General features: G+C 39.6%; 1 protein-coding gene across 1 annotated transcript in view; it reads right to left on the reverse strand.

The window, feature by feature from the left end:
- LOC121737732 (octopamine receptor beta-2R) overlaps positions 1-21262 on the reverse strand; it is a 181730-nt gene that overhangs the window by 3801 nt on the left and 156667 nt on the right. The window contains exons 5-8 of the mRNA XM_042129421.1: positions 7376-7537; positions 4051-4227; positions 3105-3201; positions 2014-2175 (exon numbers count right to left, since the gene is read on the reverse strand). Coding sequence (XP_041985355.1) covers positions 2014-2175; positions 3105-3201; positions 4051-4217 — 426 coding nt within the window. The 5' untranslated portion in view covers positions 4218-4227; positions 7376-7537. The remainder of the gene's footprint in view (positions 1-2013; positions 2176-3104; positions 3202-4050; positions 4228-7375; positions 7538-21262) is intronic.

Raw genomic sequence — 21262 nt, forward strand, 5'->3', positions numbered from 1 at the left:
AAAAGAATGCGGTTTCGATTTCGAGATGCGGTTTTAGACGTTTTCCAGGGATAAAACTAGGGTCTTATCCCTGGAAAACGTCTAATCTGATAGTTGCCCTTTTTATATAAGTACTTAAAGTTCCATAACTCTGAACATCCCAAAATTTCATGTAAAACTTGTAAATGTATTCAAGAAACTGATTATATCATTTAAGAGCCCATATGACCCTAACTTGACTACATACTTTAACCTAGATCTCAAAATCTGTAAGGTCTAGAAAACTGATTTTTTGACACAAGTAACTTCAGTTCATAAAGATTAAATGCTCAAGACGAAAACACGATTACTCAAAAAATGCTCGATAGTTTCTTTTTTACAAAAAACCTTGTTTTAGACACATTTTTGCTTGGGGATCTTCGAAGTTTGCTGCCTTTTCTTTAATATTTTTTAATATCTAAAAAGGTATTGATAAAACCCAAATTTGCTCAAAACACTTTTTTCATAATCATTATAGTTCGTCTTTTATTCAAGTAAAACTAACTTTGCGATGATTCCGCGCCGTCCTTTTTCACCTGGCATATGAAAGACGGGCGTGAGTGTGAAGAGAGAAGGACGATGTTTGATTTTTAGAGTCAGGTGAGCTCTTAACGCTTGAGATACGACTTATCAAACGAATTTTCAAACATCAAGAATAATATAATCGTCGCGTCGTTGACAACAGAACAGCCCATTCTTATCAAATGAGATCCTAGAATGACGATAAACGAAACAATTGGCAGTTTAACAAAACGTTGAACAATTTAATCAACTATTATTCGAAAAGTAATAAGCCTCTTAAAACATTTTGATTGCGCCAACTTTGGAAAGAATTTGTTTCTGAAAGCGTTACGTTGTTCGCGTAATTTCGTTAAATAAAATCACTTCTGCGGCGTTGTTAATGCCATTAAACGATTGAAAAGTTCAAATTAACGAAGCAACTGGATTGTTTCATTGTTGGACCGAGTTGATTTATTGTTTTCGTTCATCATTATGAGTCAACGATGTTTACTGCTGCCTTGTTATCTTATTATCAGATGATTGGTAAACTCCGTTACGCTTTCCTCGTAATGTAACATTTCCTGAACTTTCACGAATATTTCCAGAATAAAATTATAAAGGAAAATATTGGTCCAGCAGTTCTCGAGATTAGTAGTTACATTAAGAAATTATTTTACACATAAAAGTACACCCACCGCGATAGCCTAGTCGTATATGAATTGATAGAAGACACTAATGTAATAAAATTGTATTAACTAATTTTTTTTTTTATGAAATAAGGTGGCAAACGAGCAAACGGGTCACCTGATGGAAAGCAACTTCCGTCGCTCATGGACACTCGCAGCATCAGAAGAGCTGGAGGTGCATTGCCGGCCTTCTAAGAGGGAATAGGGTAAGCGCTGTTTCACGCCGGTTTTCTGTGAGAACGTGGTATTTCTCCGGTCGAGCCGGCCCATTCGTGCCGAGGCATGGCTCTCCCACGTATATAGTAATATTATACAGATATAATAATAACAGATTCGAATTATATTGGGGTTGTTTCGCGTAATAAAAATGTAATTTTGTCACTCACGTATCATTATTTATTAACTTATTAATTTATAATACAGTAATGCGAACTGTAAGAACTCTCTCTCTCCTTCGCAGAATTTCTTATAATTTCTTGGAAGTGACACGGGGAGTAGCGTATACAAAAATGCGAGAAAAACAAAGTAAATCCTGTATATTTAAGAGACCAAATCACTGATTGTAACTAAAGCTAAAGTTGTAGTGACTCAGGCAGAGGGAAAACTGTATACTCCCTACAGCTCTTATCTTCTTATGATTAATTTCGTTGCGGGTCCCAAGACAGCTTTAGCGTGTCCCTCGGGCTCTCTGAGATCATATCAAAGGATTTTCGTGGTTGGATACCGCTGTCGATCTTGACGACACAGGAGACACAGCGGTAGGAATGTGTGGTGGGCCAAGGCCCGTTTAAAAAAAATAGTGGCTCACCTTTTTCGTCATCTTAATGGGATACTTGAGGGGTTTGACAATGGCGTAGTAGCGGTCCACCGAGATGCAGCAGAGGTGGAGTATGGAGGTGGACGTGAAGTAGACGTCGGAGGAGTTCCACAGGTCGCAGATCACGGGGCCGAAGATCCACTCGTTGTAGAACTGGGTGCAGAAGATAGAATCATACAAAGATTTGTATAGCTCGGCACAAAAAAAAGAACTTCAAAGTTATGAACAATTTATGAATACTGTTTGTTATTGTTCTTTAAGTAAAATAAATAAAATTTGTGTATTGAATTACTTTTATTGATTTTTTTTATCGTAAAAGTAAAATACTAAAGGATTGTACCATCTGCTGTGTGTTTAATTATGTATAATTATTTTTATATTGAGTACTATTTGCTTCATTAGCTAACAATGTTTAATCTCTCAACCATTTCATGTTATATAAAATTTAACAAATTTGGTAGTTTGCTTAAATAATAATTTACATTTTAATTGATTTTAGATTACCTCAATTCATGTAAGTGCTTATTAAGTAAGTAAGTGATTTGTATCTCGTCAGGAGTTTATGTTTGAAATGTTAATTTTAGCTTAAATTTATTTCTCACCAGCGAAAAGTTGTTATTGGCATATCGTTATATAATTTGTATCATTACCATTATAATTATATGCTGTAAGTTTTCCCAATAAAATAAAATAAAATAAAATAAATAAAAATACTATAATTATTATTATTAGTAGTATAGTGTAGTACATAGTAAACCAAATATACACCACTTACTGCTGCATTCAGAGTGGAACATTAATTACCTAAATGTAATTAATTAAAAATTTTGGACATAAGCCTTATACATTATCAGTCAAACTAACATTAAATTGAAGGTTAATCGTAATTAAATGTGTCTGAGTACGGCGGTTAAAGTATAATAACTAATGATGATTTTAGTTACAGTAATTATTGTTGCCAACAAAACGATAAACAAATATCCTTTATTAAATATTCTAAATGAAATATGCAAAAAAAGGCACAACAATCAAAATTATGAATTACTCAGGGGCAAAATAAATACGGGGGCAATCCTACTGACCTGCACGCTGAAGTTGAAAGGCATGACCACCATCGCGACAAGGATGTCTGCGAACGCGAGCGACACGACGAAGTAGTTGGTGATGACCCGCAGTTTCCTGGAAACAGGTTCCGATTAAGAGGATACACCAGGGGCTAGAGAAATGAAAAAAAAGTACGTGTAATATCTATAGCTGTCTCCCTTACCTCAAGCCTATACCGCAGAACGCGATAGAGACAACTGCAGAAAATCCAGAAAATCAACGATTCGTTGTCCCCTGATTTCTTCTCCAAAACTTAACCGATTTAAGTAGTTTTTTCATTAAAGATTAAAAAAAAGATTGAGCTGTGTTCCTATGTTTTGCTTTTTTTGTATAATCTAGCCAAATCTGTTTTCTGGACGTTTAAACACAGCGGAAAATCTGGCCATTTTTTTGGGTTTTTGAACGTTCATATCTTATTTAATAATTAAATTATGAAAAAAAAGAAAACATAGGGACATTATATTAGTGGCCGTAGATATTCAGGAAAAAAATTATAACTCTACTAGCATTATCCAGGGAGGAAACAGGGGACAACGTTTGTATGGAAAAAAGGGCGGTGTGGACTCCTCTTAATTCATGATCTCTTATGGTCAATTAAGACCGCAACGCTACGCGTAGATGCATTTCTAAATTTATACTGATTTTACAGATTTCAATTGCGTGAGAATTTAGAAATAACTTATTCTTCAATATTATTTAATTTTCTCGTGTAGTTGAACCTTCTGATTTTGTTAGTACACGTTCAGAAAATCAATGATATTCCTTTGTGATTCACTTATCACACAGACCACCAGGAGGTTGCCGAGCACGGCCATGATGACAATGAGAAGCAGCACCGCGGTCTTCAGCTTGAACATCACCTACCTGTGCCTGATCACACTGAACATCACCCACCTGTGCCTCATCATACTGGACATCACCTACCTGTGCCTCATCACACTGACGATCACCAGGAGGTTGCCAAGCACCGCCATGATGACGATGAGCAGCAGCACCGCCGTCCTCAACTTGAACATCACCAGCTGGGGCCATTCTTCGTCGCCGCCCGTCGCGTTGCCCGTCTCGTTCCTTGTCAAATTTACTTGATCCATAGGGGGTGGTCTGGAAAATGGTGGCAAGTTCAAAACTAGGTTTTTTTAATCAAGGTACGCATATTTTTTTTCTTTGGGCAAGGTCAAAGCATCAATTTGATTTTCTCATTTGATAAATGTTTGTTGATTATGAAAACTAACAAAAATATTATATAGTTATTCCATGAGTAGAAGTTATGTCTGGGAAAGCAAAGATAATGTAATAAAGAGTTATATTAATTTAGTTATTAAGGATATAATAAATTATTAAAAGACAAGATAACACAAGTTTGTACCTCAATTTACTTAGCAACAATGTCTCCTATTAATCCAACATACTTTGAATTTCGAATAGGAGAGAACTTAAACTGGAATTAGTCAAATTTTCAAGCTGCATATTCCCAATTATAGGCAAAATGCACAGGTTGGAGCAGAATGGATTTTCAAGTTAAATTGAACACTGAACAGCATTACCCGATTTCAACTTCTCAATTCCAAATTCAGGACCGCACGAATTCGAAGCTATTGTGGTGCAAAGTGTGCAGAGTTTACTTTATCGCGAGATAAAATCCATTCTAAAGGTGTGTTTGCGAGTTGTTTTGCGGTAAACATATTTTAAACTATCGATAATCCTTCAAGCCCCATAAGAGTCAATTTATATTAGCGCAGAGTCGAAGCGCATCGAAGCGAATTATCAAAACTGAACATAACAAATTCAACTTTAAATCCAAAGCATTAACGCACATGTTATTTCTGAGAATTTAAAAAGGCGCGCGCATTCGCGCGCACTCCCGCGAATCCGCTCGACCGACGCTTTTTGGTGCGCGCGCATAGGCATTCTGGCGAATCCGCGCGCATTCGTTCGACTTGTTGCGAATTTGACGCTTCGAAGCGCTTCGACTCTGCTCCTAAATTTATATAAAATAAATTGACCCTAGGAGCACCGGTGATCGCGACAACAATAGAATACAATAGCATTTCCTAGAATCCGCGATCTAAAAACTTTAATGTCTCAGAAAAATGTATTTTTATTTGAGTCATTACACGTCTAACTGCCGCATCAGGAACGAATATTTATAACTTTGTCAAAATCTTCATTTAATTACAGTAAAGTAATTAATATTCGTCTCTGAATGCGGCAGTAAGCATCCTATTTAAAATGCGATTTACCTACACAGTCTAATGTCTAAATTAATATTAATAAATCAATTTTTAAAAGTACTTCTAGCATATAAAGTATGCCAAAGAAACCTAAATAAATATTAAAGCAAAACAAATTAATTTAAATGTTTACTTTAAAAAGTAGTTTTAGCATCTAAGGTACGGCAGAGAGATCTAAAGGAGAAAGAAGAAGCAAAAGACTCTTACTTCAGGCGAAGTAGGGTGAAAGATTGATACAAAATATTAAATAATAAAAACTAAGGAAAAGTAATCTCATGCTATTGCCGTTTTAAATTTGGTTCCTTTTGAACTGTCATGTAAGGTCAGCCCCGCTCAAGGCCACCTAAATATTGCAAAATATATTGTATTGAAATGTGTACCTAAAGCTTTGTCCACACTGTGCCTTTTTCTGTTCGTCAAGGGCATGCGTTATAGCGCAGTCAATAGCGAACGTGAGGCATGCCCGCGACGCTATTATATGACACTTTTCTTTCCAACGCGGGTGGATTTTGACGCATTCAATTATTGAATATGCCAAACGAAAGTTGAATAAAAAGATGATGACGAAAATTGAAGATGAAATTGCATAGTGTGGACATAGCTATTGGTACACATTTTTGACAAGACGTATTGTAGAGCATGTTTTTTGACGGAGTTACTTTTCCTTAGTTTTTATTATTCGTAGCTTAAATGTTATATAATGATGCTCAACTGCGTCACACTCCGTTTAATACACTATATCGTTATTCGATATTCAAATTGCCAAATTGGCATATTCTATTACATTCCGTTATTATGGCAATACTGTCAAATGTATTCCCATTTCCATAAAACTTTATTACCCAGCCCTCAGCGTACGGATACCATGGAGAAAGGGCTAACAGGCTGTTGTATCTTTAGATATGGACTTGGAGTGAAATTTTACGTCGTTGAAATTGTTACTTTATTGCTTAATGCTCAGCTTAAACCGCAACGTCACGCGTAGATGCCGTGAGATGCTTTATAAATTTGTATTCAATTGCATTATACATGCTGACGTGTAAGTTATAATCTGTAAATTCTATAAAATACTAGCTGTCCCGGCAAACGTTTCTTTGTCATATAAAGTATTTCGCCCGTATTATTTTATTGAAGTGACTAAATAAGTATGTCACCATGGCAACGACCACCTCTATCCCGTCGCACAAACAATGGCCGCCGTCAGTCTCGAGTTGTAATAATTTACTATTATTTATTCAACAAATGCACTTATTAATACAAAAAGAACCCAGTAGCCGATTCTCAGACCTACTGAATATGCATGTAAAATTTGGTAAAAATCAGTAAAGCCGTTTCGGAGGAGTACGGTAATTAGTTACCGTACTCCTCCATCTAACATTGTCATACGAGAATTTTATATATAAGATAATAACTTAGAAGTTCATCTCAAAGTATCTACGCGCTACGTTGTAGGCTGACCTTTATAGATAAGTTAACCAGTTATATAATTTAAAAAATTATAGCACTCGTTTTTCAATAAAGTTTCACTGATATCTGAACTGTCTGTAATGGTATAATAATAATTATAAACGAAGATCAGTAAGGTACAATCAACTTTAAAGCCGCCAATTCACCGCAGCGCACGGAGAGACTACGCACGTGCTCATGCTTCGCTTTGTAAGAAAATATATGTGACTGTATCCACTGCAACCCACGGACACGCTACGCATGAATTGACTCACGTAGCTTGCTCGAATATGGTGGCTCAACGCTGGCCACGCTACGCATGCTGTGCTCGGGATACACGAAAGCGTGTACATAGTATTCAAAACTGTGCTGCACTACAGTTCTACATAGTCGTGGCCGTGTGCAATAGCGTGTGCTGCAGTGGAAACGTTGATCCACGTAGTCAAACTTATAAATCCGTGCACCGCGTGGCCGTGCACAGCGTGCGCCGCGGTGGAATGGCGGCTTAATATTACTTCCATGTTGTTATCCCAATTCTATGACCCATATCATTCTGTTTCATTTTATCTTACCTTTATCTTTCTTGTTTCATTCGCGTAACTTTATCCACCCCACTCCTGTGCCCGGCCGCCGTTACAATAACCATCCTAACTGAATCCAGAAACGTTCGCTTCAAATTCTCAACATCTTCAATTCACTTCCCTTCCGCCTACATCTCGTGAGGCTTCATTAATCTGAAACAAAACAGAGTTTTGTGAGTTTCGATAATTTATGATTTATTTTTGAGATGGTTACTGCGGAGATTGGTTTGAATTTGAACCTATGTAATATAAAACTTCTTGGAGTTCGAAACGTAATAATTGTAAGTAAAGAAGTAAAAGTAAAGAATGAGAAAATAAATGCTGTAATCATTATCATTATTGTAATGCTAAGTACTCACATACGGATTTGCTCGATCGAGTAATAACGTAGAGCAAAACCCGCGGCTCGGGCTTTCGTCCACACATTCAGCATTGCTCGATAGTTTACTCTAAATCTATATATTTAATTCCATCGTGCCGGCTCGATGCGAGCCTTCGAGCTGTGAGTTTTGCGGTCCACACAGTAATTATTACTCGATTTGGAGTAAAACTATCGAGCAAAACCGCATTGAGTACTGAGCTCAAGATTCAAATACAATTAATATTGTAGTAAAACTTAAACAGTATAAATTAAAGGAAAGCACACTTATTGAGACAAAATATAAAAGAAATATCACCAATATCATGATTCTACAATTCCAACATCAATTCAATTTCGACAAAGATCCTGTGAAACACCAAAATAGTTCTATCATATATTATGGTAAACGAAAAACTGTCTTTTAGGTATTAAATAATCAGAAGGCACTCCAAATCAGCTTGGCATATAATAGGAAATGGTAATACAAATTATACCGAGACCACATCGATTAAAATGGCAGACATTATCAAGTTAACAGCCAGAATCGCCAATGAAAATAAAAGAGTCGAACAAGTCAATAAATAAAAATCTATTTACACAATATTTATTAAAAACTCCATTCAATGCGAACAAAACCCTATAGAGCTATTTGCGAATTGAAAAATACTTTTGTGGATATACGGACAAAGGCACTCGATGGTATTGAAAATGCATCGTTGAATATAATATAGATCGGTAATCTCGAAACGGACTCAATTATGGTTCGCGAATTTTCCGATCAAACCTTTATAATGAACGTGTAATTTTGTTGCGAATAATTATTGTAGGCTGATTTTTCTGGCGTGCTGACCACTCGCTTACCTATAACACAAAATTTGTATACATTTAATGTATACAGATATGTCACAAAAAACACCCTACTTAGAAGTTAGAAACAGTCTCCGAAACGACGAGGTGCAACTATACGATGCATAAACTATAGACATTATAATTTTATATCGTTTTGTTATCATAGTCCCACAATTCATTTAGATGCTGTGTTTGATTATTGATTTTTGTTATATTGAGTCCGCATACTGTACATAATTTGACTAGTCGCAAAAACCATTTTTAGAGACAATTATATACAGACCGAAATGACCTGTCCTTTCGCTACAAAATGTCGATGGTCGTATAAATGTGCCTTAATAAAAAAAGTTTTATATGTGGGAGAGCCATGCTTCGGCACGAATGGGCCGACTCGACCGGAGAAATACCACGTTCTCACAGAAAACCGGCGTAAAACAGCGCTTACGCTGTGTTTCGTCGAGTGAGTTTACCGGAGGCTCAATCCCCTACCCTATTCCCTTCCCTACCCTCCCCTATTCCCTTCCTTACCCTCCCCTATTACCCTATTCCCTCTTAAAAGGCCGGCAACGCACCTGCATCTCTTCTGATGCTGCGAGTGTCCATGGGCGACGGAAGTTGCTTTCCATCAGGTGACCCGTTTGCTCGTTTGCCCCCTTATTCCATAAAAAAAAAAAGTTCGATAAACTACAGCAAAAAGGTTTCAGGTTCGTCAACAGAATGTTATATTATTATATAATTAATGCTTTCAACTTAACTCTTGACATTACTTACTAATTAACGTTATTAAGCACTTTTGTTTAATTTTTGCGAGTTAATTTTAAAAGGTCAACATCATCTGAAAAGTTTTGAAAGGGTTATTTGATATTAGGAATCTGTGAACGAGAATAGTTAATCATTTTACTACACTATATACAAGGTGTAACAAAAATAAATGATAATACTTTAGGGTGTGTACGTGTTCCTTGTATAGAGTTCACTGTGAAAGTAGCAGCGCTGAAAGACCAATTTTTTTTTCACTTTTGTATGGGGAAACTCGTGACGTTCGGGCGCTTGCCCATACAAAAGTGAAAAAATTTTTGGTCTTTCAGCGCTGCTACTTTCACAGTGAACTCTCTATAAGAAACACATACACACCCTAAAGTATTATCACTTGTTTTTGTTACACCTTGTATAAGGCAAAGCAGAAATACTTTGAGTCCCGGGAAAGGACATGGGATACTTTTGTCCCGAAAAAAATATGTACGGCTACCGCGGGATAAACTAAAATTGGCGCAACGTAGTTGCGGGCTAATCTGCTTTAATATTATAATTACAGAATCTATATAACGACCAAAGTTCGTCTGCTCTAAACCTTAGGTACCCTATTTTAACCCAAAGCTCTTTCAACCTTTAGTAATAGTATCCGTTATAATTCACAATAATAATATTATCTGTCTGTACGTACGATTTGTTAAATTATTTTGGACTAGATGATGCCCGCAACTCTGGTGCGCCAAAATTCGTTTATCGTACGGGAACCGTACATTTTTCGGGATAAAAAGTATCCTATGTCCTTTGCCGGGACTCGAAGTATCTCCATGCCAAATTTCAGCAAAATCGATATAGCGGTTTGAACGTGAAGAGGTAACAGACAGACAGACAAACAGACAGATAGACAGACAGACACACAGACAGACAGACACACTTTCGCATTTATATTATTAGTATGGATAACATAGGCTTTCGTCGCAGGCTTTGTGCGCGGCGACCGAATTGAGAAATTCCGAACGGAAATAAGCCTAACACCCCCCCGGCAGAGCGGTCAACGGTGTGGCGTGCATCGTCTAACGTCGTTTCTGTTTGGCAGACTTCGGCACGGTGTCTGTGTGCGTGCGACTAGATGTATGCGAATTAAAATTGCTTAATTTGATAAAAATGCTATGCAACTTTACCGCGGCAGTCCCTAAGTGCCACACCTATTTCACAAACAAACTCGCGGCCAACGACTAGTTCAAGTAAAATGTGCCCCCACTTGTGTACTGAAATGGAAAACGTGTCATCAAATTACGTTAATATTTGCAAACGTAAGATATTTCACGTATCTACTCGTAAATACTTGTGAGGGCTCGAGTGTGGCTTTACCGAAACGGTTGTCAAAAATATATTACAATGTGGAGTCGTTATCTTTAAGGTGCGGTCTCACCTTAAGGGTGACGTATAAAGGAGGTGTAACTATAGGTCTACCAGAATCTGATGGCAAAAAGTGGATAAGAAATTGTCTCTTGCAATACCGGGGTAATTGGAATAAAACATTTTGATCCATCACTGTCAGAGTTTTTAACTAAAAAGAGGCACAGTGTCTTTTTAGCAGCTCGTCAGCGCTTTGGTATGACCAAGTGTTGGACCCGGGATGGCACTATATTTGTGCTAGGACCAGATGGCTCAATTAATCGCGTTGCTGGCATGGGCGACTTGGATGCTATTTCACCCCCTGCTCAGGAAGAAGAATCTCCATGTGATGCTGTGTCTGCTGCGTTACCATCGAAATCCAAGGTAATAATATTTTCCTATTTATCTAACAATAATTTTAATATCAGCACAACAATAACATAATTATTATAAGACGTTATAGTTAAACATATTACCATCTATAATACAACAGCAAATTGAAATAGTATATCAGGCAAAGGTAAATTTATCTTTGATATCGTCCCCCGAGAGCTGTGTTCTTAATTGGTAAAATTAATATCGTGTTTGTATGTATATATAAGTATTCATACAGTATGTTTTAGATATTGTATTTCACATTTAAAGATGTATAGTCCGGGTTCCCTAGAACATTTTTTTTTGATTACCTACTACCAAGCTAATTCTGAGTAGCTACATTTTAATAAGACGAACAAAAATATTATTTACGAAAAATCTCGAAAGTTGTAGCTAACAGAGATAGAAAGAATTTCATACTTTGATTTGATGGTCCTAAAATATGGATTGTTCTATTTGTAGGACAATGTTACTTTTAAATAATATAACTATTAACCTATCAATATAGAAAAATTCAGTTGGTTAGGGTTCCGTTTTAGGGTTCCATAGTCAACTAAAGTTTTTTCGATTACAGAACCATAAAACGGAACCCTAACCAGCTGATTTTATGTATATTAATAGGGTAATAGTTATATAATTTAAGGGTAACATTGTCCTACAAATAGAACAATCCATATTTTAGGACCATCAAATCAAAGTATGAAATCCTTTCTTTCTCTGTTAGCTACCACTTTCGAGATAGTAATAAAAAAAAAATTGTTCTAGTGCTCCCGTACTATAAAATATATTATGCTCTCATGTTATAAAATGTTAGTTTCCCACTTCATCCGCTTACGTCTTCATTTATTAGCAAAATATACACAGAATAAGAATAAATGTCGATGATATTTTATATTTTAAGAAACAGGCGTTTGCTCTCAGCAGAAATTTTCGGATACGGAAAAATGTCGTCAAGATAAATTATACTTTATTGCTATTAATCTTATAGCGTGCTTCGTATTAAAGCTGGAAATCGAACTTCAGGAAAAGGTACGAAAGAAAGGAAATAATAAGCCCATAACACAAATGTGCTAACGTAGCAAAAAGTTCGCTTAAACAAAAATATAGTAGAAATAAAATTAAGATACACAGTAGGTGAAAAAATAAAACATAATTTTCTTTCCTAAAAGGCCCAATAGACGTACGAACTTAAAGCACGCGGGTTTTGAGTTCGCGAACTTACTCGGTGATAGACGTACGAACTTTAAGCACGCGGGTTTTAAGCACGCGAACTTACTCGGCTCGACGTCGGTGACACACGAGAATGATACACACTTGATTACCATGTCCCCAGGCTCACGGCTCGCGGCCCGCGGCTCGCAGTCTTGCCAGACTTACGGGCCGAGACGAGCTGCGAGTAAAATTCCAAGACAGCGAACTTGCACGGCAATCTTTAAGTACGCGAACTTTAGGTGACGCACAGGCGATTATGATCGTCGAGCCATAAGTCCGCGTACTTACTCACCCGTCTGTCACCCCTTTAATAACTAGATCAACGCGTAACGCAAATGCAAAATTTCTTATTCTCATAAGAAGCTAGACTCGACAATTTTTTAAAGATTATAGAATATTGAATCCGCTTGAAGTTCAAAAAACAGATATCTAGTATTACGAAATAGTCTTTGAGACAATCACACGTGGCATTCTTTTAAAAGAAACAAATAAGACTATAAAAGTAAATAAAAGTACAAAGAGCACGGAACGCTGACTACAAAGAATGTAAAACAAAGAAAAGAATTCTGAAAAACAAACGTTGCTGGCTTTAACTTATGTAACTTTATGTTACCTATTCCCCTTTTTGGGGTTCCCTATGTTTAGCTGACTCGGTAAAAATCAGTAAGGCTGCGTCTACACTGTCGGTTCACTGAACGTAAATGTTACGCACTTGTTGTCGAACGCAGTATTTGTCATATTTGAAGTAGTTGTCTATTGAGAAAATATTGTAAAGAGCTATGTAGAGATTCGTGCAATAATAATATAAATAAATGTTTAGAAGACCTTTAGGTGTTTTCTTCACTTGTTACTGTATTTTCATGCTTAAATTTTCGTCAACTGAAAATATGTTAAACAAGATTATCGCGCTATAATTTAATATTATAGTTTATCGCGTGGGAACCGTATATTTTTCCGGGACAAAAAGTATGTCCTTTCCCGGGACTCAAAGTATCGTCATACTAAATTTCCGCAAAATCGGTTGAGGGGTTTGGGTCCGAAAAGGTAACAAACACACGGACTTTCGCATTTATAATATTAGTAGGATAACTACCTTTAGCTGCAGTAATATTAAGTTTGGCGAAAATAATGTGTTTTCTGTGGTATGTCCCGTTTTGGCTTAAACTGCTTTTGACAAAACGAACCTAACTTTCATGAAATTTAAATTTGAAGATAACTTTTTGAACCCCGGGAATATGAAGATTCATCTCGTAAAAATGTACGGTATCCGTGAAATTACGAGATAAACAAACTTATTTACAAACGTTATTGCGAGTATCTAGTTTTACAACAGTTTAAGCTTTGTTAGTTAAAATAAGTCTGTAAAGAGCTACACCAGAAAAACGATTCTTTACGGAACCCTTGCGAAAAACCCAGCTCTCGCTTGGCAGTCTGCGCGGCACGAGCTCTTAATTTTTCCACATGACCTAGCTTTGGGCACGTCAGCTTTATAGGACACAGACAAGATCTAGGGACAGAAAACTAGACGAATCAGACCATAACCCTTATCATCCATCGCTCCCAAATTGAAAAGTCAATCAGTCAATTACTGTTAATTGATGGATCAGAACGTGTCCTCAATTTAGGAGTGTTATGGGGTGTATTTCTTTTCTATTTAGAGTGTAAAAAACAACACATATATTTTGATGTATAAGATCTACTTGGTTACATAAAAGATTTAGGTAAGAACAATACATGAAAAAATATATGATATGAGCGAGCTTACTTTCAAGTCAAAGTGCATAAGAAAAATTTTACTCTGAAACTTAAAAATATATAAATAATCGAGGTCTGTAAAAAGCTTTTAAAATACACTAGTTGACGCCTGCAACTACGTTTCGAAAAAAATCGGCCAAGTGCGAGTTGGATTCACGCACGAAGGGGAACAGCAAAAAATGGAAAGGGCGTAAGCGACAAAATGGTTTTTGTCGCGTAATTTAAAAACCATAAATACATTTCATATAAGCTATGGGCAAATTAAAGTGTATGCTTGAACCAATCTATGTACAAAATTTTGGAAGTTAAAATCACTCTCCTCTCCTCGTATTGGCAAAATAGGAATACCTTTTTTACAGAGGTATTTTTGATTGATTATTATGTGTTATAAAAGTTGACCAATCGTGTTATGCTATGAGTAATTCAAAGACAAAGACATGATGAATACTGACAATGAACTTTAATTTCTTAGCTTTAGTCATTGCTGAGAAAAATCGATATCGCTACAGCCAAATTATCAAGGCGTCGCCTTAAATCATTGTAGCGCCATTCTAGTATCGGTGATTAACAAGCGATAAAGAAATATTATGTCTAACCAATTTATACGTGGGAGAGCCATGCTTCGGCACGAATGGGCCGGCTCGACCGGGTAAATACCACGTTATCACAGAAAACCGGTGTGAAACAGCGCTTGCGCTGTGTTTCGCCGAGTGAGTGAGTTTACCGGAGGCCCAATCCCCTACCCTATTCCCTTCCCTTCCCTCCCCTATTACCCTATTCCCTCTTAAAAGGCCGGCAACGCACATGCAGCTCTTCTGATGCTGCGAGTGTCCATGGGTGACGGAAGTTGCTTTCCATCAGGTGACCCGTTTGCTCGTTTGCCCCCTTATTTCATTAAAAAAAAAAAAAACTCAATTTCGCTACGATTGGGCCATAACTCAGGCAGCGTCTTGTGAATACTAATTTTATGGAAGTTCATACTTAACTATAGTTGGGGAGGGGAAGAGGGGATTTCGAGAGTAGCTCCAGCGTGTCAGATTAAGCTTGTATAGGCTTCCGACATGTGCACTAAACTAAATTCCTTGCTGTCTAAAATATATTTATAACTGACTTATATAAGCAATTTTCTGAATATATTTTCTTTTTCAAAACTTTAAAATGGCTGCAGTTTCTTAACCCACCGCTAAAATAAAAAACGCTCATTTTATTTTTTTATCAGTTTTATCTAATGTACAAAACCTACTACTCGTAAGTCTCCATGACGCTCCAGTGACTACAAAAGTAGCACCCTCCCCTCCTCTACTACTATACATCCAGTCATTTTACGTATGACATCTCTGACCTCCGAGACAAGAGCCATGCTCTTAACCACATATTCATTCTTATGACGATGTCATAAAAATCATACTATCAGTAGTAATAAAACTCTGAACGGCTTGTAAATGACAGAATATTATGTAGTCACACATTTGGCTCCTCATATTAATATGTCAGTAACTGTTAAGTAATTGAAAAAGTCTAAAAACAACACTTTTCTATACTCCCATACAAAAAGTTAAAGAATCGACTGTTAGGCGATACGAAGTTTGCCGGGTGAGCTAGTACATCATATTTTTTATTAAATTCTATTATACCGAATATATTGAGCAATGGGATTTGAACAATATATTTTAATTCTGAGCATGTGCATAATAATATTATACATGTATGGAATGGAATTGGCAAAAGTTTTCATACTGTTACGTGCTAGGGTTCGAGGATTTGGAGAGAAAGACCTGGTGACTCTCTTGAAGACTTTATTAACACTGCACTAAACACTAGGTCACAACACTTAGCACTAAGTCCAAACACAAATCACTAGGTCCAATCACTAAGCACTATCACTGTCCTAGGTCGTAGCCAAGTCGCAGGTTTCACTGGTTCACTCACTATTGATCACTCCGAAATCGCCTTGATGAAAGCTCGAAACGAACTGAATTGCCGGGCCTGCCTGCGGCTCTTTTTATATGGCGAGACGAATTCCAGAAATTTCCCGATTTCACGTAAACAAGTAAACAACCGTGGGAAATTTCTAGTAGGCTCGGGAATGTGCCACAATAAAACTGCCGTCCTTGCGATAAGTGCAGTAAGTTGAATTTAATTTAGACCTTATGGACTCAGTCATAAGGTCTAAATTCAAACACGCTAACAAATAAAGGGTAAACACGTAAACAAACATTGGACCTTTTTAGAAGGTTCGAGTATGTACTTGCGCACCACGTGTCCGTATACCATGTACCGTAACACTACTCCCCTCTTAGAGATGCTCGTCCCGAGCATCATTGTTACTGCCATGGTATCGCGCCAGACGGTCTATGTGTACCACTTTGAATGTCCCTCTTGGTTGCTTTTGAATCCTGTAAGTCACATCGTTCAATCGGGTAACCACTTTGTATGGGCCGTCCCACTTGGTCTGCAACTTTGGAGATTTGCCTTTTCGGCGAGTTGGGTTATGCAGCCACACCAGTGACCCTTCTTCGAAGCCGCTTGTATTCGATTTCCGGTCGTATCTGGTCTTCATGTTCTCACTTGACTGTAACCCATTTTCCCGAACCATGGCGTGTATATAGCGCATCTTTTCCCTTAAATCGCAGACATAATCTGGTACGGTCTTTGGTTCTTCCGGTGATCCTCCTGTCAAGAGGTCTACTGGTACTCGCAGTTCTCTACCGTAATTGACATACGCCGGGGTAGCTTTTATGCTCTCATGCTCGGCGGTACGGTACGACAGAAGGAAGAGCGGTATATACTTGTCCCAGTCCTTTTGTTTGTCATCTACCAATTTCGCCAAATGCCTCTCAAGGGTCTGGTTAAATCTCTCAACCATTCCATCAGACTGTGGATGGTACGCGGTGGTCCTCGTTTTATGCATTCCCAAAATTCTGCACACTTCCTGGAAGACCTGCGATTCGAAATTCCTGCCCTGATCGGAATGGATTTCTAGAGGCACACCAAAGCGAGATATTACTTCTTCGACTAGCTTAGAAGCAAATGTTGTAGCTTCCTGGTTTGGTATGGCGAACACTTCGGGCCATTTGGTGAAGTAATCCATGACAACCATGAAATACTTGTTTCCTGATTCCGTTACAGGAAATGGCCCAGCTACGTCAACTGCGATTCGTTCCCACGGTGCGCCAACGTTATACAAGCGCAGGCTCCCACGGCTCCTTGTCTGTGGTCCCTTCACTGCAGCGCAAGTAGTGCATTTGCGGCACCAATCCTGTACATCGTCTCGACAATGCAACCAGTAGAATCGTTCTCGCACTTTTGTTAACGTCCTCTTTACTCCTAGATGACCTCCTGATACGCCATCATGCATTTCACGGAGAACATCCGGTACTCTCGTTCTTGGGACAACTATCTGAAGATGGAACTCTCTGCCGTTGGTCTTCTCCCATTTCCGGTAGAGTATTCCGTTTTGAAGTATCAGACTGTCCCATTGCGCCCAGTACGCCTTAGTGACAGCGCCAGTGGGTGCTACTTCACTCCAGATTGGTTTTTCATCACGCCGTTTCTTCCATGTGATGATGTGCCGAAGGTCGTCATCTGTTTCTTGAGCCTCCCTCATAGCATCATTCTCCCATGGGCCCAAAGGACTTGTTTTCGTTAACTTTAGTGTCACTTCATTAGATTCCTGTTTAACACAATGGTTGCAGTCTTCTGAACACGGCCTTCGTGAGAGTGCGTCGGCATTCCCATGCGACTTTCCGCTGCGGTGTTCCGTCTTGAAGTCATACTCCTGGAGTTGTTCTATCCATCGAGCTACTTGGCCTTCTGGGTTCTTGAATTGTAGTAGCCACTTCAAGGCTGCGTGATCAGTTCGCAGTAAAAAGTGTCTGCCAATGAGATACTTGCTGAAATGTTGTAGCGTCTTTACGACAGCCAAGAGTTCTCTTCTTGTCACACAGTAGTTTCTCTCTGGCTTAGCTAAAGATTTGCTGAAATATGCAATTACAACTTCTCTTTCACCCTGTTTTTGAGATAACACCCCTCCAATGGCCATGTTGCTTGCGTCCGTGTCGACTATAAACTGACCTTCAGGTTGTGGATACCCCAGGATTGGTGTTTCACACAGATGTTTCTTTAGTTTCTGAAAAGAATCTTCGGAAGTCTCGTCCCAAATAAACTGTCGTTTATCTTCTGTCAGCCGATGTAATGGCTTGGCTATCTCTGAGAATCCCTTAACAAAACGCCTGTAGTAGGAGCATAGGCCGAGAAATGCCCGCACTTCGGTTTTGTTCTTAGGGGTTGGCCAATTTTGGACTGCTTCTAGTTTCTCCGGGTCCGTCTGAATTCCATCACTGGAGATAACATGGCCGAGATAGTTCACCTTACTCCTGAATAAACGACACTTTTTCGGATTCAACTTTAACTTGGCCCCCTCTATTTTGGCGAAAACTCGTTCTAAGTTTCGCAAATGGTCCTCGAAGTCGCGGCCAACAATGATGACGTCGTCCAAGTAGACTAAGCAAGCCTCTCCAACTAAGCCTGCCAGTACACACTCCATGAGTCGCTCAAATGTGGCAGGTGCGTTGCACAATCCAAAGGGCATGACGTTAAACTGCCATAGACCTTTACCGGTGGAGAACGCTGTCTTCTCCTTGTCTTTTGGATGAATTTCCACCTGCCAGTATCCAGATTTCAGGTCCAGGGTCGAGAACCATTTCATGCCACTCAAGGTATCCAGAGTGTCGTCGATTCGAGGTAATGGATAGCTGTCCTTCTTAGTGACATCATTGAGACGTCTGTAGTCCACACAAAATCTTGTGCTGCCATCTTTCTTCTTCACTAATACAACCGGTGAGCACCACGGACTTGCAGACGGTTCAATTATCTTATTCCTTCTCATGTCCTCCAAAAGGCCTTCAACTTCTTTTTCCTTTGCAATGGGTATCCGTCTTGCTCGTTGACGAATTGGGTTCTCGCTTCCGGTATCTATCCTGTGCTGAACCATCGACGTTCTTCCAAGGTCGCCTTCCTGACTGGAGAAGATATTCGCGTGGCGTTGTAAAAACTTCTTAGCTTTCATGCTCTGCGAATAAGTCAGATTACTCTTGCAGTCATCGAGTAGCTCAGTCACTATTCCATAGTTGCTGGTGTTTGCTGAGTCTGCGCCTGTGATCGAATTACACTTTCTCATCCAGACAACTTCCTCGCACTTTTCAATGACGTCACCTTTGTTCAAGCAGATCTCGCGATCACCAAGATTCAAAACTCTGACCACAGCGTTATTGCTTCCACTAACAAGGGTTCTTGCCGTCATCAATTTTTGCGCTGATGTCTTGGTAGGTGTGTCTTCGATTAACACGCATCTGTTTGACTTCTTTTTTCCAGCTGGCGGTAGTTTCACCAGCACCCGAGCTTCCGCACGTCCAGGTATTATGACTTTCTTTACACATTCAACTTTCCCGCAGGCGCCTCCAAGGATGAAAATTTCTTCTTCACCACACTTGAAAACTCCGTCAGTGACATTAATTTTGCAGTTGTGCTTCTTCATGAAATCCAAACCCAAGATGCAATCATCCATAATCTCAGCCACGATAATGTCATGAGGGTATGAGGACTCCCCCACATTCATCGTAACTGACATTTCTCCCAGGACGGGTATTGGCTGACCGGAGGCGGTAAGAAGCCGACAGTTAATTCTCCTCTTGCGCCTCCTTGCGGCTTTTATCAAATTTGGGTTCACTATTGTTCTAGAGGCTCCTGTGTCTAGAGTCATTTTGCAGTCCGTCCCGTTAATAGTCCCCTGAATCACCAGACTATTCCCGCTGCTTGCTTGGGAGACAACCGTTATCGGGGCTTCCTCCGTGTCAGCCAGCACTCGCCCCTTAGTCCTGGCTTTTATTCGTTTCCCTGATCCCGGGCAGGGAACGAGGCCCCTTGCTTTTGCAGCTCCTCCATTTGTTCCAGACGTTCCTCGAGCATTTTCATCCTTGCCATTTGGGTCTCTTTCTGCGGGCAGTTAAGCTGAAGATGGCCCCTCTCGCCGCACTTGTAGCACATGGCTCCAAAACTTCTCTTCGTAGGAGCCTTAACCTCCTTGACTTCCTCAGAGACCTCGCGGATCTTATATGTCTGCCGTATGTCACGCCGAACAGCCTCGACCTCTAAAGCATGCGCCAATGCTTCCTTAAGCGAGGTGTGGTGACGTAGCCTCACTGCAGCTCTGACCTCCAGGTCCCTGATTCCGTCGACAAATGCTTGCACAATATTCGTGTCGACCATCTTGGCGTCAGCTCCTGGGTGTGCCTTCTTGACGAGTTTTTCAATTTCCAACGCCCATTGTTGTAGTCCCTCTCCTGAGCGTTGGACTCTGTCACGAAGTTGAGCACGGAATACGTGCTCCAGGTGTCGCTCCCCGTATCTGGATTCAAGGGCCTCCATCAGGTCTTTAAACCCATTTCCTGTATGCGCTTCCAGGACTGACAAGGCTTGCCCTCTGAGCGCGACAGTGAGAGCGGTCAGGCATTGTTCGTCAGTCCATCCGTTGGCAGAAGCAACCGTCTGGAATTGCTGACGATAAGCGTTCCAAGAAGTAGTACCGTCGTATGGTGGTACTTTAACTCTTGGTCCTTGTACCACTACGGAAGCTCCACTAGACGCCGCGACTCCTGTGGTTTCCAGGCGCACTACTTTCTTCTGAAGTTCAGTGAGGCTGGTTTTTACATTTTCCACATCCACTCCTAACCCGGTAACGCGTTCGTCCATTACGTCGACATCTTTACGAAGCTTAGTCACCGTGTCACTAACATCCTTTATAGCTCCAAGTGCTTTTTCTTGGAGGTCTTTTTGCTGCTCTTGTGATTCTCGAATCGCTCTGATTTCAGCCTTCTGAAATTCTTGCAAAGCGCCGAGCTTGCATTCTTGTGACTCCATCATTGCCCTTTGAGAATCTTTCAACGCCTGACTTTCAGCTTTTTGAGACTCCTGCAAAGCGCCGAACTTGCGGTCTTGTGATTCTTGCAGAGCCTGAATTAACTCAATTAGGCTTTGTAATTGGGGAGCCACTTGAGGGGCCGCAGAAGCTACGGGCGATGCATGGTGGCTGGAGCCAGTAGGCAGGGGTTGAGCAGACGGAGCTCGGTGGGCGGAGCTAGTGGGCGTGGCCTGAGTGGGCGTGGCCTGGTGGGCGGAGC

The sequence above is a fragment of the Aricia agestis genome, chromosome 21, assembly GCF_905147365.1.
Source record: "Aricia agestis chromosome 21, ilAriAges1.1, whole genome shotgun sequence".
NCBI lineage: Eukaryota > Metazoa > Arthropoda > Insecta > Lepidoptera > Lycaenidae > Aricia > Aricia agestis.